We start from the raw sequence: 24,168 nt of genomic DNA on the forward strand, positions 1-24,168 counted from the left end.
AACTCAGGGCTGTGATGAAAGACTGTATTGTTTGAACAGGAGCACTGAGCTTCTTACACATCGTTTGACAGAAGGAGGGTTGGGACAACATTAGGACAATTTAAGGAAAAATGGTGCAGAACTAAACCAATTTACACAAAAATGTAAAAATTTGCACAAAGAACACTGAACAGCAGGGCCGTGCAGAGACCACTAACGGGGCATGTGCTCAAAAAAAAAGGGCACATCTAACCGCCTTCTAGGACACAATATTAAGCCACACAGCTTTCAGAGTTTAATAAACAAAATTGAGAAATACAATCAAAGCTAAGGAAAATCTATATTTAGAGCATACAACTATGCATATGTAAGATATTTTATTAGTAATTTCTTTCTGCAGGTCTATTTTCCTATAGGAATGTATTGCAATGTTCAAACCCGCAATTTAGCAAGATATGTAAATCAGAGCTGGACCCCCAGACAAATTTTGTCACCCCTAGCCACCCTCCCCCCTCTGCACATTACTGCTAAACAACCTATATAGATTGTTTAGCAGCAAGAAAAGGAAATTGATTTTAGTTACACTTTAATTAGTTTAAACAAAATGATATTCTTGGTGTGTATTCCAAGCAACATTTCACAATGCAAAGACAAACATTATTTTTGGGAAGTAATGCCTTTGGGTTTTGGCTGAAACAGAAATCAATTATGTTTGAAAAACGTATTCTCAATTTACTTATTGATCTTGCACTAATAGATCAGTTAATAATTTTGGAAAAGGAAGACATGATGTGGAGATGAGACAAAGCTTTTGCAGAACATTGGGAAGAAGAGTTGCTGTTAGCCACTCAGCCAGCAGCTGCAGGAATGTCGACTCGGCTTTGAGTAAAAGGGCAATAGAGTCAGTTCAGTGATGGGATCAAAGTCTAATTATCTAGATTCTTCTCAAATTCAATTCAAAAATCAAATTGACAGAAAATATACATTTCAGAGGAGTTTAAATTCACTTGACTAATACAGGAGTCTGTAAATCCTCTGGAAGGCCAAGCACCTTCCAGCTTTATGTGTCCTACAGGGTACTTTCACTTCTCTTCCTGGACTGGTTTCTGGCACAGATTTTATCCTTTCAAACTCTTATATTTTCTCCGTCTTGCAGTTAAAACAAGAGCAGCATCAACCGTACCTGGAAAAGATTTCTGAAATTTTATCTACACCTCATGATTAGAACATTTTAACCTGCTCCTTTTAGTCTCTGTGACGTCAGAATCTGAATGATAAAGTAAAACTTGCATGGTGTGCTGCTGACCCCTAGTGATTGCCTTCAAACCACAGATGAAGATGGTTTTACAGCAATAAATCGGATGTAAATGAATAAACTAATACATGCTATCTGTTAGATTCAGGCTCTCACATTTCACCTGCCCTAGCCTGTGCCTATTTGGTCTGGGGGGAGGGGGGGGTTACATTCACCCACCCACCATCACAAATCAAATACAGACACACACCAACACAAATGGATGAAAGTCATACAACAATAGAAAAAAAAAATTATATATATATATATATATATATATATATATATATATATATATATATATATATATATATATAGGGGTGAAAGTAAGGGGGTACGGCAGGGTACCCCCTTACTTTCAATGCGTACCCCCTTAAAAGATTTAGTGGGGGTACGCAGTACCTGCAAGAGAGGAGAACGGCTGTCTGCTGTAAAACATGAATGGGTTCACTGTGCAGCCGTGAGTGCACCCACTAATCAGCCGTGACTGATTAGTTTTTCAAGAACAATCTAAAACACGACTTAATCAGTTAATGAATACCTTTTTTCTCATTTCATATTGTTTCTGAGCTGTTCGTGCTTTGCAGCGGTGCAACACGACGATCGCGGAAGGTTTTGAGTCGATCTCGGCATCAGATGACAAACTGAACGCCGCCACCCTGCCAGCATGCCTAGGTGGGCCCCATGTGGGGGAAAGGAGGGCTGACATATGGGTCCCATATGGGTTTGTCCGCGGGTTCCACGGTGGCCATGGACAAACCCATGTGGGGCCACCGTGGAACCCGTGGACAAACCCGTATGGGACCCATCTGGTCTGCCCTCTTTTTCCCCACATGGGGCCCCACCTAGGCATGCTGGCAGGGCAGGACCCTGAGACCAGCACGTCCTCCTCTGACTCACTTAAAACGTTCGTAACTTTATGAAAGAACAGCAACAAAAAAATCAACAAAACATGTTCAAGTTAATGACCCAACAACAATAATAATCTCAGTAATTATTGTTTCAACAAGGTGTCGCGCAATTCTGTGCGTTTCGGTTCCATTACCAAAATTACTAGCAGAGCAGGAGTTTAAAATTAACTAATCAACCACCGCTGTGTTCATGAGAGACTTACAAATAATCGGAAAATAAATATTAAGCCTGCAAACCTAATATCGTAACGGATTGAATGTTATGTTTTTAACATAACCTCTTGTCGGCTTGTGGAGCGCAGGTTGCCATGGCAACGGGTGTGCTTAAATGACAGAGAGAGGCGGAGAGTAAAAGGGTGTGAGTGATTTAGTGTTGATCACCTGTTCGGGTTGTTTTACCTTTGTCTTGGTGCATCACAGCCGCTGTAGTTTCTGAATGTTCAATAAACGACAAACTTGGACTAATTATCTCGTTCTTTGTGAGTATAAGTCATTTACAACAAACATCAAACACGGTATATATTTTTCATTAAGTATTTAACAAACAAATGGCTTCTACCACAATAATTATGTCAAATTAAATTAATTGTCTAATATAAAAAAATAGTTTGGTGCTGTCGGGCTCAGAGTCTGAGAGGCTTGTCCTTTATTAAACAAATTTGTTTTTGCCTCTTATTTAGTGGAAATATTGATGATTAGATTTTCTCCAAAATAATAACCTTTTTCAACTTTTATAGCTCCACTGTTGAAAATGAGAATCTAACATTCACAAATGACATTGAAATAAAATCCAGTCCAACATCTGGTTTGAGGTGATTCTCTGAAACCTGTTGGAGGAAAAATATCCCAACTTCAGAAGATGAGCTTTAACCTAACAGAGCTCTGTGGTTCCTCCTGTCAGTATGAGAGTCAGGGTGAGGAGGCGCCATGTTAGGAAGAGAAGTGGAAGCTGCAGGATCTTCAGAACAAACAGGTCATGATGCTAGGCTACTGATTATCCCTCTGTCTGGACACAGGTTCAATATAACCAGTTTAAAAGCTAAAATGAATGGTTATATGCCAGAGATGGAAAACTGGGATGACTCCATGCCATGATGTTCAGAGTTTAGGTATCATGGCATCTCAAGGTGTCAACATTGCAGCCAGTGGGTTGAGGGAAATAGTTTTATTTTGTAGCAATTCCAAGAGCTACCAGCTTTTATCGTTTCGCAAAAAAATTAATTAGCACAGAAACTATATATATATATATTTTTGTCATAGTACCCCCAAGAATTTAAAACTACTTTCACCCCTGTATATATATATATACACACTGCTAAAAAAGAAAAAGGGAACACTCAAATAACGCATCCTAGATCTGAATGAAAGAAATATTCTCATTGAATACTTTATTCTGTACAAAGTTGAATGTGCTGACAACAAAATCACACAAAAATCATCAATGGATATCAAATTTATTAACCAATGGAGGCCTGGATTTGGAGCCACACACAAAATTAAAGTGAAAAAACACACTACAGGCTGATCCAACTTTAATGTAATGTCCTTAAAACAAGTCAAAATGAGGCTCAGTATTGTGTGTGGCCTCCACTTGCCTGTATGACCTCCCTACAACGAATGGGCATGCTCCTGATGAGGTGGCGGATGGTCTCCTGAGGGATCTCCTCCCAGACCTGGACTAAAGCATCCGCCAACTCCTGGACAGTCTGTGGTGCAACGTGACGTTGGTGGATGGAGCGAGACATGATGTCCCAGATGTGCTCAATCGGATTCAGGTCTGGGGAACGGGCGGGCCAGTCCATAGCTTCAATGCCTTCATCTTGCAGGAACTACTGACACACACCAGCCACATGAGGTCTAGCATTGTCCTGCATTAGGAGGAACCCAGGGCCAACCGCACCAGCATATGGTCTCACAAGGGGTCTGAGGATCTCATCTCGGTACCTAATGGCAGTCAGGCTACCTCTGGTGAACACATGGAGAGCTGTGCGGCCCTCCAAAGAAATGCCACCCCACACCATTACTGACCCACTGCCAAACCGGTCATGCTGAAGGATGTTGCAGGCAGCAGACCGCTCTCCACGGCGTCTCCAGACTCTGTCACATCTGTCACATGTGCTCAGTGTGAACCCGCTTTCATCTGTGAAGAGCACAAGGCGCCAGTGGCGAATTTGCCAATCCTGGTGTTCTCTGGCTAATGCCAAGCGTCCTGCACGCTGTTGGGCTGTGAGCACAACCCCCATCTGTGGACGTCGGGCCCTCATACCATCCTCATGGAGTCGGTTTCTAACCGTTTGTGCAGACACATGCACATTTGTGGCCTGCTGGAGGTCATTTTGCAGGGCTCTGGCAGTGCTCCTCCTGTTCCTTCTTGCACAAAGGCGGAGGTAGCGGTCCTGCTGCTGGGTTGTTGCCCTCCTACGGCCTCCTTCGCGTCTCCTGGTGTACTGGCCTGCCTCCTGGTAGCGCCTCCAGCCTCTGGACACTACGCTGACAGACATAGCAAACCTTCTTGCCACAGCTCGCATTGATATGCCATCCTGGATGAGCTTCGCTACCTGAGCCACTTGTGTGGGTTGTAGAGTCCGTCTCATGCTACCACGAGTGTGAAAGCACCACCAATATTCAAAACTGACCAAAACATCAGCCAGACAGCAAAGGTACTGAGAAGTGGTCTGTGGTCCCCACCTGCAGAACCACTCCTTTATTGAGTGTCTTGCTAATTGCCAATAATTTTCATCTGTTGTCTATTCCATTTGCACAACAGCAGGGGAAATTGATTGTCAATCAGTGTTGCTTCCTAAGTGGACAGTTTGATTTCACAGAAGTTTGATTTACTTGGAGTTATATTGTGTTGTTTAAGTGTTCCCTTTATTTTTATAAATATATATATATACAGTATATATGTATGTTTTATGATCCATTATATTTTTCTGGCTCAGTATTTGGTGTTTTATGTGTTCTGAAGCCCCCAGACTGTCATGTCAGTGACACTCTACTCAAAGAGTTCTACCAATTTCTACTTGTTTCAGTGTACTTCAGCAAAGAGCATAAGATGGCCTTCCACTGCATGTGAGGGTTCACTCATTCTGTCTGGTTTCATTTTGAGGGGTGGTAGATAAAAGACAAGACTCCTCAACACAAATCAAATGAGGTACATGAGGCATACATTTTTGACATTGAGTGACACTCACCAGCGTTCACATTAAACGTATCCAAATCTGAGTATTTCCTCGTAGATTTGCGTTCCTTGTAGATTTGTGTATGTGTAATGTAAGCACAGAGGAGAGATGAGCAGAGAGATAATGAATAGCAGCTGTTTCCAGCAGCATGTTGGCCTTCAGTGTCAATAAGTGATGCCCCTGCTGGCTAGCACTTAGCCATTCTGGAGTCACTTAATACTGAGGTTACTGACCCTGCGATTGCATAATGTCTGCTTACATAATGTGCTTGAATTACAAACCGGGATGTTGGTGGATCTTCTTACTTTTCTTCCACATCTTTTTGAAAGACTATTGACCAAGACCTGCAGTGAAAGGAGAAACACTCAGAGCTTGGAGTTTATTACCTGATCTGGCCTGTGAGCTACGTTATTGATTATTGAAGGGTGGTCCTTCTGGACAGTGTCATCTCTCTCTCAAACACAGACTAATATACAATTATTGGTAAGCAGGTTTTCCAACAAAGTATCTTTTAACCTCCATTCATAAACTATTTGAATATTTGATGTACAAATTAACAGGATGCTTGTAATGAAAGTACTATGTGTGCATGTATGTGCCTGCGCGTGTGGGTGTGTTTGTGTCTGTGTATGCATGTGCGTGTGTTCTGGCAGATACATTTTCATAAAAAGTCACAAAGGAGACATATTTTGGAGCATGGTAAAAGACCAGTGATTGTTGAGGCACGGATGAACTGAGTCTCTGTTACATTGGTTTTTTGATAATAAGAGAGAGTAGTGAGCACTACAGATGATCTGCCTTAGTGGGACTACAACCAGAAAGTGTTTGTCATGGATTAGCTCATATTTCAATACATGAGAAAAAATTACAACAATAACACAGAGGTTTTTAAAAAAACAAGTTGTGTTTATAGTTGTCAGTTTAATGTGACATTCATGTAATGTTTCTTCTATTTTTATTACACCAATTAATTTCTTTTTTGTTTTTCTCAATCAGCTGAGCGTTTGAACTCTGTTAGCCCAGAGTTCAAACACTCTTTTATTTTAATTTTAACCTATCTTTAAATTATATTTGCATTTATTAAGGAGTTTTCTTTTGTAGAAAAAAATATAACTGAACTGTGAAATAAAGCAAAGTGTAGTTTATTTTGGCTTGCATGTAAAAACAAAAAGTTCACACTACAATGTTATATCCCGAAAGTAGGACATTCAAGTAGAATTACAGAGCTGTAATATCCTTATAAAAACAATCTACTGAAAGAAAAGCTAAAGGCAGTGAACATATCAGTGTCTCAATAACGTGCCATGTGCCGTAGCACTGATTACTAATTCTCACTTCCTAAGTGAGAATTAGGGGCTTCCCTCAGGTCAGTGGCAAAATTAAAGTCAGATTTTCAGGGACTGAGAAAATTGTAGATGAAAAGTATCCACCAGAAACCATCTTTTGTTTTGCCTTAAACCCGTTCACTTACTGTTTTTTCCAGCAGATGTCACAGGAACACAATACATCACATATTGAAGTGTCACAAAAAAGGTGGTTTTACAGTAAGGTCAGATTCATACCATTTTCCAACTCAAAAAGAACTGAAAATGTTTGGATTTTTACACCATTTATATCTTAAGATAAAAGTACAACTTTTCTTCTCTTGCTTGAACTTAAACAGACAAGAAAGTATATCTTTCTTGTTATACTTGGCAGATGTGACAGGAATAAAATATTGCATCTGAGGAGGAAAAAATTCTTGCCATTTCACAAGGACTTCTTTGAAAATAGTATGGAAATGGCAGGTCAGGACCACACCTATGAATGTATGTGCTTGGTTGGGTTCTAATGAAGCTTCAAACATCCAAACCATGTAGTACAAATGCTTTCTGTCATTCTTTTGTCTTCATAAAAACATTTTAAAAAGCCATCAATAGCATTTATAGCTGCTTCGCTCTAACACTGGGATGGCCTGAAGTTCATATGTAAATTCATCTTACATCTTACAGTCATTAAAGAAAACAGACACATTTCCCCTCACTTTTGTAAGGATGCAGGACAGAAGTCAAAACAGTTTGATAAAGCTAAGGTCAGAAGTATTCACAGCTTGTTGACATTCAACAAGCTACAGAGAAAGCTGCATGTTTCTCTTCAACCTTGTTTCAGACCTCCAGATATATGAGATTCAAAGTAAAAAGGGGGAGAAGATGCATGTGTGTGCGTGCGTGTGTGTGTGTGTGCATATCACATCTACTCCTACAAAATGTGTAATCAAACCAAAATTATTTAAACAGTTTTTTTCTTTTTTCATAAAATTGTTACTTTTAGCATTTGTGGCTTTACTGTTTCAATCACTGGAATTGCAGTCATTCCTAAAATCACATAATGTTCAAAGCAATAAGGCACAAAGATAAAGGTATAAAAAAATCATTTCCATTTAATTTTTTCCAAAAAATTATTTTAAGAAATCCATCCTAAAGCAAATATCTCAAATTGTACTAAAAGGGAACCAAAAGAAAATCTCAGCTAAGGCAAATCTAATTAATATAAACAAAAAACTGATCTCCAGCAATGAACACACCGGGGAACTTTACACAAAGGCTAGCTTACAAGGCAAATGTTACAAGGGGAGCAGATGAGGGCAAACACTAAATAGGGAACTAATTCAAGTCAGCAAATGAAAAGTACAACACAAATGTTAAAACACAACAGTTTAAAATTCACAGAATTTAGAAATCCCAATTACTCATAAAAAGTCCCGTCCTCCAGCCATTTCTTTCAGGCTCAGCAAAAAATCAAGAAAGTTAATGATCTAACAGTCGAGCTGATTATCAAATGTGTACAGCCATATTATCAAACATCAGAAAAAAATGAAATAAATGTGCTGTTGTGACAGAAAACATATTACAGTTATAGAATAAATCCTAGCTCTAAGAAACGGCTGGAGGAACCTCTACAGTTCTCATTCAGGTTCAGATTGTACATCTAGATTCTAGAAAGAATATTTTGACCTCTTGGAGGGGAACGATGTCTTTCTGCTTCCATTTTTATCTGACAATTAAAATATCTGGTTGGGTGTGTAACTTTTTGAATCTCTTAAGAAAATTAAGGTGTGGATGTGGATGTGCACATGTGTCAGTTATTTGTGACACTGTGTGGTCAGGTCTAAGGTCTTGGCAGTCTGATAATCAGACATGTTTGTCAGCATTCCAGAGTGCAGTGTTTTGACTGCATGGAATGTTGAAGCTGATGTTGTTCCGTTTTCATTGCAAACACAAAACCTGGCTAAGTTCCAATAACTTTTTAGTCACGACTTGATCCTCTACTCATTTTCTTTCAAATGATTAAGAAAAAAAAACCATGTGACACAGAAGACGCAGAAGGCTTTATGAAGTCAACAAGTGGAATATTAACAAAGTCCTCCCAACTTTCAAAAAAGTCTTAAAATTATATTTGATTTTAGAGTATCTTTTGAATAGACATAGACTTTATTGTCATTCAATTTAAATTTCACTCAGACTCCAATAATAATAAAGTAAAAAAGTAGTAATGTAATGAAGGTCTTCATTACTTGGCTGTACAACACTTAAAATGTGTGTTAAATGATAAAAGAAATGCATGTTAAATGATCAAAGAAACAGATACAAACAGATTGAAGTATTTTATTGATTGTGTGTTTTTATGCAGTGCCATCTCAGCTGGAACTTATGGTGTCCTGTTAAAATACAACAAACAAAGGGATAATATAAGTATTGTGATTGTTTGAAATACACTGAAATGTTTGAAGGCTTTGTGTGGGTGTGGCTTACCTCTGTCTCTTCCTCTGCAGGGTGTTCAGGCTAAAAGATTCCCTGGGGGCCTGAGCACCTTTTAAAGGTTCCAGAAGAGACCAAAGCAGATGGAAGAGGGGGAGCAATGGAGCTATGCACTTTATAAATTTAATGTTGGATTTATATTTTTATTGATAGAGATGTGTTTTTAGAGATGCTTAAAATGAATGGCATTTGGTAATGTATATTATTCTGAAGATTTGGTTATTTTGTCAAAGTTTGTTTGTGTATATGTATTTTGTTTTACCCTGTTTCTTGGTGGGTTTGTTAATTGGAACAGCCAGGGACTATAAAAGGCTACATATTGGCCACATTGATTGTTGTTGCTGCTGCTGAGACAGTAGGCTGTTGTAAGCAGGGTTGTTTGTCTGTTAAATGTTGGTGTTTACCCAGTGGTAGTGATGGGCAAATGAAGCCTCGTGGAGCAATGAAGCTTTCCAGCCTTTTGCTTTGCAAAAAGGTTCATTACTCAATGCTTCATTCATCACTCACTAGTGACATCTGCTGGTGAAACTAACAGCCTAGTCACTCAGTTGGATCATACTTCCAAAAATTAGTAAAAAAAATAGTAAATGCAATATTGTCACAAAGTTCTCATCAAACTCATATTTAGTAACAGGAGAATCAATGAAACCATATTTAATTGTCTTATGTTTTAACTATTAAAATGATTTGTAGCCAATCTAATCCTGGTTTATGTTGAACGTCAGTGGTTGTGTTGGGTTTTCTTTTATGTCAGATTTGACAATAAAGACATTTGATGTTTTAGTGTCTTGGGAGTGCAGTGCCTGTTGGGGCATTCACTTTTTCTTGAATTTATAATTGGCTCTGATCCCTTATATTTGATGTTGAATTTTAGTTCTGCAACACCATTAAATCTGTTTCTGCTATGCAATACTGATATATCTTTGCTAATCAAACTACAAATAATAGTGGAACTTTGCAGAAGGTGAGAAATTGGGAGATGGAGAGTTAATTATTATCTAAGAAGAATTTTATTGTGAGCATAATCTCAAAGTATTCCCAGATGTCCGAGATTTTCCTCTTACTGGCTCCATTTCTGACAATTAATCAAGTTTACTTCTGTAGCACATTTCAGCAACAATGCAGTTCATAAAATCACAAAAATATAAAGTCATAAAAAAAACATAATCTACAATTGAGAAAACCAGTAACAAACATTAAATTTTGATGAGTGCCATCATCAATACACACCAAATATGTTGGTCAATGTTCATTTTATTTTGGCCACTGAAGACAAATATTCTCCTCTGATGCGAGACCTAAAGGACAACAACCCATGATGCAGCACGGCTCATTGCGCTTTTATTTTGAAAACCAACACGCAAAATGAAGCAGTCACGTGACCCATGCAATGCGAGGCCTCGTTTGTTGCCAGTCACGTGGTTTTCAGCAAGATGACACAAGCCTCGAAGCAGGGCTTCATCAGACGCGCCCCCTTTTTACTCGGTACAAGCCTCGAAGCCTGGATTCAGATAGCCCATCACTATCTCCTACTTCCTCCAGCCGCTAAGGGCCATTCTAACAAGTGGTGTCAGAAGCTGGGGCCGAAGTCACAAGGTGGAGTTGAGGTTGACAAAAGACAGAGAAAAGAGGAAACAAGACCAACAGGTGGATCCTGATGATGGAGCAAAGTCATCTGCTGATCAGGTGGGCATGGCACCCAGCAGCCCTGACAAGACTGAGGAGCTTGCAGATTTGGTGAAAACCCTCATTCAGTCTCAATCAGTAAGAGACCAACAGGCTTGCAAAAGAAGCTTCCCGTCAAGAACATAGATGGAAGAGTATGCAGCACCAGTTTCACAAAATACAGCAGCAAGTGAATAATCTGACACAAGACTCTGGAGGTGACCAGCTACAGCCTGGAGCAGCACAGCCTCAAGATGACATGGACGATCCAGGAGAAGGGCCAAGTCAACCGTCTTGGTGTGTTGGGCGTGAGAGGGGTCATGCACAGAGAACCTAAGCTACATCCTCTACTGCCTAATGATGACATTGAACATTTTTTGACCACTTTCGAAAGAATGGCCCAAGTCTGTCGATGGCCAAAAGAGGAATGGGCTATCCAGCTAATTCCACTACTGATGGGCAAGGCACAAATGCTTATGTCTTGATAGATCTTGCAGACTCAGACGACTATGAAAGAGTGAAGGTGGCCATATTGCAAAAGTATGAAATTACAGCTGAAACCTATCGTCGACGTTTCCGTTTCTTGGACATTCTTCCTGGAGAGACTCCACAAGAGCTGTATGTGCGCCTGAAAGAAATGTTTTTCAAGTGGGTTAAACCGGACAAGGCAACAGTAAAAGAAATTCCAGAGACAATGATTCTGGAACAGTTCCTGAGAATGGTTAACCCTGAACTAGAGGTGTGGCTTTGTGAACATGACCCAAAGACAGCAGAGAAAGCAGCACAACTGGCTGAGGTCTACATGGCAGCTAGACGAGGGACAAAACGCAGTACTTTTGACCGAGACTCCAACTTTGCCCACAAAAGTAAGTCCAATGGGGATGAACGGGTGGTCAGTTGGAGAACAGGACATTTTCTAGTGGTAGGCAACTTTCCTCTAGTAAGTAGAAACCTGATTCTGTTAAGAATTCCCCTTTTCGTTCTGTCAAGCATGATATAAGATGCTATTTATGTAATGGACTGGGCCACACTCAGTACTTCTGCCCCTTTACTAATCAGTCTAAGCCATCCCTGTTTTGCACTGTACCCAGACCCTCTACATATGCTTTTCATGATGCTGCTCATAGTGCACCAGTCCTGATGGGCAGCATGAAACAGCCTTGCTAGATATAGGAGGATTTCAGACTGTGGTTGTGTCTTACTTAATACCTAGAGAGAAGTGGTCTGAGGAGAAATATCACATAAGCTGCATACATGGGGATAAAGCATGAATATCCAATGGCTGACATATATCTGACTGTGGGAGTGGATGGATTTTTTATGTCAGTAGCTCTTGCAGCAAAGCTGCCTTATGCTGTTATTCTGGGTAATGATGTCCCCTTTAGTGCAGATCATTCAGCAAGCAGAACTACAGGTCCTTCTAAAAAAATTAGCATATTGTGATAAAGTTCATTATTTTCCATAATGTAATGATTACAATTAAACTGTCATATATTTTAGATTCATTGCACACCAATTGAAATATTTCAGGTCTTTTATTGCTTTAATACTGATGATTTTGGCATATAGCTCATGAAAACCCAAAATCCCTGTCTCAAAAAATTAGCATATGTCATCTGACCAATAAAAGAAAAGTGTTTTAATACCAAAAATGTCAACCTTCAAATAATTATGTTCAGTTATGCACTCAATACTTGGTCAGGAATCCTTTTGCAGCCTTCAATGCGGCATGGAGGCAATCAGCCTGTGGCTCTGCTGAGGTGTTACGGAGGCCCAGGATGCTTTGATGGCCTTAAGCTCATCCAGAGTTTTGGGTCTTGCGTCTCTCAACTTTCTCTTCACAATATTCCACAGATTCTCTATGGGGTTCAGGTCAGGAGAGTTGGCAGGCCAACTGAGCACAGTAACACCATGGTCAGTAATACCAGTGGTTTTGGCCCTGTGAGCAGGTGCCAGGTCGTGCTGAAAAATGAAATTTTCATCTCCATAAAGCTTTTCAGCAGATGGAAGCATGAAGTGCTCCAAAATCTCCTTATAGCTGCTGCATTGACCTGCCCTTGATAAAACACAGTGGACGAACACCAACAGCTGACATGGCTCCCCAGACCATCACTGACTGTGGGTACTTGACACTGGACTTCTGGCCTTTTGGCATTTCCTTCTCCCCAGTCTTCCTCCAGACTCTGGCACTTTGATTTCCGAATGACATGCAAAATTTGCTTTCATCCGAAAAAAGTACTTTGGACCACTGAGCAACAGTCCAGTGCTGCTTCTCTAGCCCAGGTCAGGCGCTTCTGCCGTTGTTCCTGGTTCAAAAGTGGCTTGACCTGGGGAATGCAGCACCTGTAGCCCATATCCTGCACACACCTGTGCACGGTGGCTCTAGATGTTGTCGTGAAAACTGGTATGAGAATGTGAGATCTGTCCAGGTGCACGCAGAAAACGGAATAAAGGCCTGAGAAATAACAGTAAATCTTGTATATTGATTTAATGATGATTAAAGGAAACAAGTATAAAATATAATACACATGTGAAAGTAAGAATGTCTGTAATGTATAATCACAACACATGTTCGGTATGGTTGATTAGTTAAAATGATATAATGCATTATGGAAATTTGTGTTGTACCTTTTGAGTTAACAGTAACAACTTGATCGTTTTAAAAAGATAATTAATTATTAAAAGATTAGATAATGAGTGAGGAAGAATTATACTGAAGTAATAAGTTGATAAAGTAACACATTGATTATGTTTTGTGATGAATTACATTGATTATGTTTTGTGAGGAATTACAAAAATGAAATGAAGAAAGACTTAAGAATGGAGAAACAGAATAAACTGTGTTGCGTTGAGTACACTGAGCAGGACGAGGGTGCGGCATAAACAGATGGCCAGAAACAGATGACCAGTGGAAAAAGGGAAGTACCGGAGATTTGCTGTAATGAGGCATAAGTGAGTCATAAGGGAGTTGGGGAAGGTTGGGACTTTCCACACGCAGTGGGACGGTTCTAAAGTCACGTAGACAGCCCTGGGTTGAGAGGGCATAAAAACCAGAGGATAGGGGAGGAAAGAGGTTCTTTGTCCGCGGCGCAGAAGAGGAGCCATCAAGAGGACACAGGCTAAAGACCAGCAGAGGACTACACCCCGGGACCAAGGGAAGCTCAAAGACTTCACGCCGCCAAGAAGGGGCGAGTTCCACCAGCCCCGACCCTGGTTCCTGATCCGACCAACTCCTCTGCCTCAACCCAACTCTCTCCACTCTACTGCAGCCGATTTGGAGAAGAGACGGAGGTCATTTAATGACAAAGATTCTGCACGTTAGAAGGACAACGAACAGTTCTGCTCCGCTTCTCTTCCGAAAGAGGACTTTAGTCCGGCTGGTCAAAGACTTTGACCAAGGATATCTGAAGATTACAGCTGCCGAGACCAAGTGCCATCGGGTATGAGTTGACCTGCTTCCCCCAAAAGCCTCGCTCAGTAGACTTGGTGACACAGGTTAGGGATAGGAATGAAGACAGGATGTGATTGATTTTAAATTGATTTTATTATATTCTTACCAGTTTCATAATCTTTGGGAAACTAACCTGCTTCTCATATGCCCCTGCTAAAGCTTGCTTAATAAAATTATATTCTAAAATATTAATGAGAATTGTGGACAGTGAGTTTAATTGTGTCAGTCTTAATTATTATTGGTTCTCCCGATTGTAGTAAAGTTAACATACATGATTCTAGAGATGTGGTGGCTTTGTGTTTTCCTCTGGTGAGTGTTAGAATAATGACCCTGGGATTTAAGTCTAAGTCACTAAACCCAATCTAGCCGTTAACAAGTGCCGTTATTTTAGGAAAGGAGCTACCGTTAACAGGAGTGGTTGTAGGGGTTACGCAGCTGTGAGGGCTACTCAGCTGACTGCTCCTCAACTGAAAAGGGTCATAACTTCGGGATTGAAGGTAGTTAGGGGTTGACGAGTCCTTTCCGTCCCCAGTTTAACTAGATAATCCTCCATAAACTACCTCTAGGGTAAGACCCAAGTTTTGGGGATTTTCCGGACCTGTTAGACAGAGAACTGGGCAGCAGTGAGTCAGAGGGGTTGTGAGACGTAGGCGGGGCTTACTACTGCGAAGTAACAAACAATGTTTCTACTCCAGCTCAGTCCACTGCTTCCGCAGGTCCCCAAAGTCTGGAATCGGTCCTTCTCCACAATCTTCCTCAGGGTCCGGTCACCTCTTCTCATTGTGCAGTGTTTTCTGCCACACTTTTTCCTTCCCCCAGACTTCCCACTGAGGTGCCTTGATACAGTACTCTGGGAACAGCCTATTCATTCAGAAATTTCTTTCTGTGTCTTACCCTCTTGCTTGAGGGTGTCAAAAATGGCCTTCTGGACAGCAGTCAGGTCAGCAGTCTTACCCATGATTGAGGTTTTGAGTAATGAACCAGGCTGGGAGTTTTTAAAAGCCTTAGGAATCTTTTGCAGGTGTTTAGAGTTACTTTGTTGATTCAGATGATTAGGTTAACTGCTCGTTCAGAGAACCTTTTCATGATATGCTACTTTTTTGAGACAGGGATTTTGGGTTTTCATGAGCTGTATGCCAAAATCATCAGTATTAAAACAATAAAAGACCTGAAATATTTCAGTTGGTGTGCAATGAATCTAAAATATGACAGTTTAATTTTTATCATTACATTATGGAAAATAATGAACTTTATCACAATATGCTAATTTTTTGAGAGGGACCTGTATATCTTTCCAAAGTACTGATGCCCACACACCCAGAAAACTTTCCCCCCCAGAAAGTGACTGATACTCTTTTAGCCTAAATCATAGAGTTCCCATGTAAAGTAGCAGCTGGCGGGTACAACATGGTCACCACAAGAGCACAAAGTGCACAAAACACCTTGAGAGAGTTGCCATTTTTTGAGGAAGTATGGGAAATGGGGCCAGTTAAACCTTATAAAACCAAGGCTGAGAGAAGGAGGGTCAAGATAAGAGGTTCAGCCAGGCAAACAGCCAATACTTTTAAACCATTCCAGCTTCTAGATTAGCGGTTCTCAATGTGGGCGGTATCACCCACATTGAGAACATGGGTTTGTTGAGACCACATCTAGTACTGAGAATAAATATATCTTACAGACCATAACAGTAAAGAACTGATCACTTATTTATGTTTTTAATTAGATTTGATATATTTATTTCTTCAATATTATTTTTCATGTCAGTGTTAATGTCATGAGGCTGATGACTCCATGACACTTTCAATTTGACTCATTAGGATTTTATTAAGAACCAGATTTGTTCTTTGTAATTTCTGTCCAGTAAAACTGTTAATCTATAAACAGTTCTATCCATGTTTTAATGTTGCAGAGCTCAGTCGTTTTGCAAATAGTTCAAAGTTTAAACTGGCATTGCTGTACATCTTTAATCTGGTCATTTTGTGGAATATTTAACAACTAGAAAATGGCACAAAACAAGATTTCTTTTCCACTCTGATTGGCTGCTGTTAGGCCTACCGATTTTAACTTGAATGTTCATTGCATTTTCCGTAAACACCTGTGAAAATAATTTCTATTCCCATGACTTTTTTGTTCTCTGGGAAATTATTTTTGATGATAAATACAGAAACAAGCATAAAAATCAAAACATCTACAATAGTGATAGTAATATTAATAATACAATAATGGTCAGTGCAAAGTAGTCTACAAATTCTTTGGTGGGGGTCGGTGAGGGACCTGGATAAAGGCTAGGGGGGCGCTGGCCCAAAAAAGGTTGAGAAACACTGTTCTAGATGTTAATCTTACAGCTAATGTAGGTGAGCTTCAGAGACAGGATCCAACTTTAAAATGTTGGTTTGATAAAGTCATAGAGGTGGACGGAAACACACAGGGCACTGCAGGGTTTCTTGATGAAGCTACTTATGTAGTAAAAAGGGAAATTTTGTATCAGTGTAAATGGGATGTGGAGTCCTTAGCATTACCACAACAGTTCAGAGAGAGAGTAATGGATCTGGAACACAGTTCCATGGGCTGAACAAATGGGATTTCAGAAAACGCTGTGTAGGAGTGCCAGAAGATTTGTGTGGCCAGGAATGTATACTCATATATCACTCTTCTGTAAGTCCTGTGTTAAATGTCAACTCACTTCAGGAAAGACGATTCCTCAGGCCCATCTTCAGCCCATACCAATTATTGGTACTCCTTTTGAGAGAATAGGGATGGATGTAGTAGGTCCCTTAGAGAGAAGCTCAGCAGGCAACAAGTACATTCTAGTTACATGCGATTATGCAACTCGATATCCTGAATCTTTTTCCCTGAGGTGTGTGAAAGCCAGAAATGTTGTCAACTGTCTAATACAACTGTTCTCCAGAGTAGGAATACCGAAAGAGGTTTTGACTGACTGTGGGACAAACTTCATGTCTAAGCTGTTACAAGTCTACCAGTTGCTCGGAGTGAAGGGAATTAAGACCACCCCCTATCATCCTCAAACGGACGGGCTTGTTGAGAGATACAACCAGACTCTAAAGAACATGCTACGCAAGTTTGTTTCCACTACAGGAGCAGATTGGGAATAAGTGGTTGCCTTATTTGTTGTTTGCCTACAGAGAGGTCCCACAGGCTTCAACTGGATTTTCGCCATTTGAACTGCTCTATGGACACCAAGTGAGAGAACCATTGGACCTCCTGAAAGACTACTGGGAACATCCTGAATCAGCGGAGGAAAACATTGTGGCGTATGTGGTCAAGATGCGACAGAGGTTGGAGGAGATGACAGCTCTGGCACAGGAGAGCATGAAGACGGCACAACAGAACCAGAAAAGATGGTATGACCAGAAATCTAAAGAGATGGTCCTGAAACCAGGTCAGCAGGTCCTATTGCTGTTACCAACCTCGGATAACAAACTGCTTGCCAAGTGGCATGGTCCATATGAAGTGACTCGGCAAGTGGGTAAGGTCACATATGAACTGTTTAAGCCTGGCAGAGTGAAAAAACATCAAACATTTCATGTGAATTTGCTGAAAGAATTCCAGGTGTGTCAGAGACCAGTGCAGCAGCTCTTGATTTGTGATGTTCAAGATGAGGAGGTGAAGGAGAAGTTTCTGCCCTCCAATGAAACACAGATCGGTGTGGTTGATCTGTCTCATCTGTTAGTAGCCCAGCAGGAGGAGGTTGCAGCTCTACTGGATTCTGAACTCTTTTGCACCGTTTTCTGCCTCAAGTCTCCTACTTCCTCCAGCCGCTAAGGGCCATTCTAACAAATGACAAAGGAATCAATATAAATGTATACAATAAAGAGTTTAAAGGGAGTTTAGTAGTCTAATGACATGATTGATGAAGCTGTTGTGGAATCTAGTTGTTCTGCATTTGAAGCTGCTGAACCTTTTTCCAGATGACAGCACAGAGAACAAACCATAGTGAGTGTGGAAGGGTCTTTGATTGGCCGAGCCCTGGACTGGTAGCTGTGTCAAGGATGGAAGGAAACTCATTCCTGATTATCTCAGCTGTCCTCACCACTTTCTCCACATGTTGCCAGTCAGAGGTGTTACATACTCCAAACCAGACAGAGATGCTGCTGGTCAGTTTGTTCTCTATTGTCCCTTTGTAGAAAGTGGCGAGGATGGAAGGAGGGAGGTTTGCTCTTATCCAAAATAAAGAGTGTAAGATGTTGCTGAGCTTTCTTCACCAGACCAGAGGTTTGGAGGGACCAGGTCGAAGTGTCAGTGATCTGTATCCCCAGGAATTTAATGTTCCTGACCTGTTCCATTGCAGCATCATTGATGAGGAGGGGTGTGTGATTTGGCTGATTTTTCCTGAAGTCAACAACAATTTCTGTTGACATTCAGGATTAGATGGTTTGCATGTCCACCAGATGTTTCACCTCCTCTCTGTAGGCTAGAACGCTGTTGTCCCTGATGAGACCCACCACTGTCGTATCGTCCACATACTTAATGACGTGGTTTGTACTGAACCTGGCTTGGCAGTAAAGGGTCATCAGGGTGAAGAGCAGTGGGCTCAGTACACAGCCCTGGAGGGAGCCAGTGCTGAGGGAGATGACCCATAATGTATTTTCACCAACCCTTACAGATTGAGGTCTGTCTGTAAAAATTCAGCAGTTTGACAGACACAATTTAACCCCCCCCCCCCCCCCGCCCCTCAAAAAAAAAAACAGACATGCGATGAGTAGATGAGTATGGATGTAAGTGTAAAAACTCATTCTGAAGCATTTAGCATGATATACTCTGTTCAGAGAACTGTGGAGGCAGTCCTGTCAATCTTAGTATTTCCTAATCTTCAGTTTCAACAGGAGTAGCTTTAATGTATCTGGGTTTTTTATGCAGGCTGCATAAGGATTCATCCTGTTGGGATAATTTCTTCCTAGAATTTAAATAGTCTGTTTTTGACTGGCCAGATTAAACCTCTTAGCTAAGCTGTGTGGTTTAATGTGTTTATCTAATAGAGGCAGGATTGTAACTATTAACTACGTGTAAATAAATTCTCTTCATTAAAAATTCAAATAATTCCTTTAAGTTGGTTTTTACAGGCTTTTATTCCCTCTTGTTCTTCTAAATACAAATAGGTAAAGTGCAACAGAAAGCCAACCGGATTTGGGTAAAGTTGTGTCATACATAAAAACCAGTCCTTCCACAGATCCACACCCACTCAGATGGGTATGACCTGCCCAGTAGCTGGGACATTCCACACATAGTAGATCCACATCGGATGAACCTGATGTCACACACCTCACAGAAAAGGACATCTGGCTTAAAAACTGCATTCCTTTTTAACCTTTCAGTCATTTGGAAGCTTTTTGATTAATGTTCTTCAGCAATTTATGTCATGAAATTTAAAGGGGAAATGACAACGAGACAGAATTATTGGCTCAAAATCATAAGGTTTGTACTAAGCTGGTTTTGGCCATGATACCATTTCCTCTTTCAGTTAGTGGAGACTTATACAAATATCACACTAGCCCCACCCACACCTCCATCATTCAGATGATACTCCACTGTCCTGTTCCTGCTATGTGACCATTTTGAAAACAGCATTTAGATCACAAGAACCATTTTTAATTACTTATTTTTGAGAGACTTGGTTCCCTGTATGTGTTTTGTTTTAGAGGAAGTATGGTTGGCTTTTAAATTCCTGCTTTTGTAGGATTCCTACACAGTTGTTTTCAACTTTCAAATAGAATCCAGCAATTGGCAAATGTTGAATGGTCAAGTAAGTTAAACACTCTTCAATTGACTAGCATATTTAAAATGTATTTGCTATTCAGAATAGCGTCTTGCTGCAGAGGAATATTTGCTCTCTACATAAAACACTGGAAGTCAGTGAGAACTGGCAGAGGAGTGAGTAGATAAGTAATGGACTGGATTTACATTACACTTTTCTAGCTAAACTTGTGATTAAAAGTGCTTTACACGAGAGCCATATTTTTTACATCACTAACACAGGGCCACATTGACATTTGTGAGCAGCTGGAATCAAACCCACAACTTTTTGGACTGCATGACGACTGCTTTTTTTATTTTATTTTTTTACAGTGCAAGGAAAATACTCTCTAAACAAGTCAGAAATTAAAATCTAGACAGGACAGTTCTAATAGCCCATGTTAGTGGTGCTCCTTTTTTAAAGCCTAACAGATTTCAATTTCTACTTATTGTAAAAACCCAAAAAAAAAATAACCAAAAAGAAAAACACTTGGGAAGATGAGTGGACTGACCATTTATTAAATGGACTAAATAGCAGAATATGTTGTACATGATCTAACCTTCATCATTTGTTAAATAAAGCGCACTTCAGATAAAGTTCTGAATTTCAGTTTTTTTATTCAATTATAAGAACTGAAGATAAGATCAGAAAACAACACAGGATGGTTTACACAGATGGAAGTGAATTTATTGTGCAGGACATTACCAGCTGACTTGAAGATAAAAGTGTTAAAGTGGGCTACAACAAAGTAAATGGACTGGAAATGATTAATCGCCCAGAATAGTTTATGGCGAAAACTGAAAATATACATATACTGAAGCATTATCCTATTAAATTCTTCTGAGAAATGTTTTAGAAAATCTTCAGTAGCAAAATGAAAGTTAACAAAATGTCTTTTAAACATCTATTATTCAGTTCAATTCAGTTTTTTGACATTGAGCCAATTCACAACAAATGCCATCTTGAGGCATTTACAAAAAATATGTTCCTGTTGATCCTAGTTATCAAACAGTACAGTACAATTAGTTATTCAAAGTAGCTTTAAAAGTTTCTATCTAAGTAAACCCAGTAGATTGCATTGAGTCATTGACTTGCAGAACTCTGTAACATACTTTTTGGTAAAGCATTTATTAAATAAATGAAAGGTATTTAATGTATCACAAACTACAACTGAGCAGTTGTAATTTATGATACACCTTTCTGTTTTTCTGCTACGAATGAAGTAAAACCTGTGTCTTAAGCCTGTGGAGCTCCTTTCAAGGTACACACGAACCCGGGCCCTGGTACTGACTGGTACTGAGATGATTAGGACTAAGAGCCTGGAGGAGAAAGCAAACTGAGTAAAAAGAGAAAAAGAGGGGGGCAAACAGCTTACACACAAACACACTTCGTGATGTGGTATGCAACCATTTGAAAATGTCACTGTGAACCAGTTGTTACTCCTGTCTTCATGACAATTAAGTTAATATTTCTTAAGTAACAAAAACTAAAACGTGACATTTGTGAGCAGCTGGAATCAAACCCACAACTTTTTGGACTGCATGACAACTGCTTTTTTTTTTTTTTTTTTTTTTTTTTTTTTTTTTTTACAGTGCAAGGAAAATACTCTCTAAACAAGTCAGAAATTAAAATCTAGACAGGATAGTGGATAGTGTCACTGCATGTTTTCTGATTTTCCAACCATGCGCTGAAAAGCCAACAGATTATTGTAACATCACTCAAATTCTCTTTCCCCTTCTTCCTCCTTATGGCTCAATAAAATGAGTTCAGTTTAAAAAAAATGGTTGAACTTTTCTTCTAAGTATGTATTATTATGTCTTTCTTGTTGCTAGGATTGGCCCAAACAGTTCAAACTCTCAGACATGACCCTGGTGAAACAGGGTGGAAACTCAGGTTTTTCAGGTATGTTCAGCAACAGGCTCCAGCTGGTTTTAATTCTTGTCATACCTGAGGTGAATGACCAAACGTCACTGGATAACAAAGAGAATGACAACTGTGCAGCTGAACTATCAATCTGATATTTGTAACTTCACCTTGTATTCACTATGATAGTGGGGTAGAGGGGTTTGGGGGTTGTGGTGGGGGGGAGTGTTTTAGTAATCTGGAAGCCAAGAAATTTAGGCTAAAATTAGTTATGACGTGTGCAGAAATGCAGTCAGTACTGCAGCTGACAGTAGTGGATATCAGTGGGCCAGTAGGGCTGGCTGGTGTTGCGTTATTACCCTTATGCCATGTCCCGCCCCCTTTTGCTGCGTCCTTCTGTCTGGCCCTGGGTGGGGGTTGGGGGTGTGGGGCAACTGGCACCTCACGTCCCATACCGGATCTACTAGACTCCACCTGTCAGGATGGCTGCTCTCTTTCTTTTTTGCATGCGCACGCGCGTGCGTGTGTGTGTGTGTGTGTATGTTGTGGGGGAATAACGCTGTCGCGTGCTGACTCAGGACGAAATGCGACGCAGCAGCTAATCGCGGTTGATTTGTGCTTCTGATTTTAACCTAGACTAACAGGAACACGGAACACTTCCTCAGGTGAAAGAGGACTGCTTTTTTCACGGAGTCAACTTTATGCTTAGCATTCCGCTTTCTTCTATTCGCAGTCACACAGGAGGAAACATATCCCAGCTCTAGTGGATGTTTTTATCTGCAGTGCCTCAGCCGAACGGAGAACCGAGGAGCAGAATGTCAAGACAGTCACAGCAGCAGCACCGGACCCCCACAAGACACACTGATAACACGGTGGAGGTCAAGAGCAAAGTGAGTGTTTTGTTTCATCGTTTATATTTTACTGTAATGAAATAAGAGGATAGAAGGTGCCGTTCGTGTTGTGGCTCGGGCAGCAACAGAACCTTTTGCTGTAGCTCAGGTGAGATTCATGATGTCTCCCTGGAGTGTGGGGGTGAAACTGGCTGATTTTTGTTAAACGGGGCGGCAGAAATTTTCGGACACTGCAGTTTCCCGAGGTAAACATGTCAAATGTCACGACAGAGTAGTAGATAGATGGCGCATTCAGGCACCAGGCCGACCTGGTAGCCTGTCTTTTTAAAGCTGCATTTACCCCATTGTCGCCGCTTGATGCACACAATTGTTAATGTCACTCCAGTTTCCCGCTGATCCTCAAAGTATAAACCTGACCTAAAACAACACAATAGTTCTTTGCTCCTGTGAAACTGGCAAATAGCTGAAATGTACCGTAACCTTTACCTAAACTGTAATAGGGTGGGTTGAGATAGGAAATATTTCTGGTTTTTAGTTGAAGCTTTCGCTTCTTTTGACTCTAATTAAAGGTGTAGCAATTACTCAGATTATTACTTTGAACATACATTTTGTGTCTCACTGTGTGTTACAAAAGCAAACTAAACTATTCCTGTTTTAGGTCTCAAAATTAACCACATAACAGAACTATATTTATCCTGATAATTATAATTTCTTTAATTCTGGAGTTTATATAGGCCTACTCGTACGTTTTTCTTGTAGCTTAATTAACAACATATCAACAGGCACCACATTTGTCTGAATGAAAATGCGCCATATTTACCTGAAGCTGTGTGATTTCAGCCTGAACAGTATGAGATCCGAGTTAACTGTGAACTCTAGGTGTTAGATTTGGACATCTTTTGGAAAGTAGCATTGTCCTCCAGAAGATTTAGGATAAGGGCGACTCGTTAAATAATAACATTCAAACAACCCTAACAAATGTGCTTTCTTGTTTTCATAACAATTTAACAATGTTTATTAGAATCAAAAATAGTATTTGTGACATTTTAAGAGCCTTAACACTTCTGACAACAGAAGTGTTAAGGCTTTGATTTAACTAGTTTCATAAGGTACTCTGCTCTGGTCCAGACACTGACTGGTCTCTGCTTGTTCTACTTAACTACTTGGTTGAAAATATATGTTGAAAATATAGATTTTATGTTTTGTTATTTTGGCTGAAATCATATGCCATGGGGATGGCCCAGCATCCCTGGACAAGTTTTCATTCCAGAAAACAGAAAAACAGGTTAAAGTGACTATGGCCTGATATTAACCAAATACGGTAGTAGACTGAGTAACCCTCCTCCCATTTCATCCTGTGGAAGAAGCAGAGCAAGGCTCTTGCAGTCTGTTCTCAAATGCAACTAAATGGGATAAAATTGGT

The 24,168-nt window shown here is 40.2% G+C and overlaps 1 protein-coding gene across 4 annotated transcripts in view; it reads left to right on the forward strand.

Annotated features, from left to right (window-relative positions):
- Positions 1-22,150: 22,150 nt before the first annotated feature.
- Positions 22,151-24,168, forward strand: part of pard6a (par-6 family cell polarity regulator alpha) — a 37,392-nt gene continuing 35,374 nt past the window's right edge. Inside the window, exons 1-2 of one of the 4 annotated variants that reach the window (XM_008410904.3) lie at positions 22,155-22,559; positions 22,628-22,784. In XM_008410904.3, the coding sequence (XP_008409126.1) occupies positions 22,662-22,784 (123 nt within the window). In that variant the 5' untranslated portion in view covers positions 22,155-22,559; positions 22,628-22,661. Of the gene's footprint in view, positions 22,785-24,168 lie in introns of all 4 variants that reach the window. The other 3 variants (XM_008410905.3, XM_017305521.2, XM_008410903.3) reach the window with 3 other exon arrangements.

Source organism: Poecilia reticulata, chromosome 6, assembly GCF_904066995.2.
Source record: "Poecilia reticulata chromosome 6, P_reticulata-male-v2, whole genome shotgun sequence".
Taxonomy (NCBI): domain Eukaryota; kingdom Metazoa; phylum Chordata; class Actinopteri; order Cyprinodontiformes; family Poeciliidae; genus Poecilia; species Poecilia reticulata.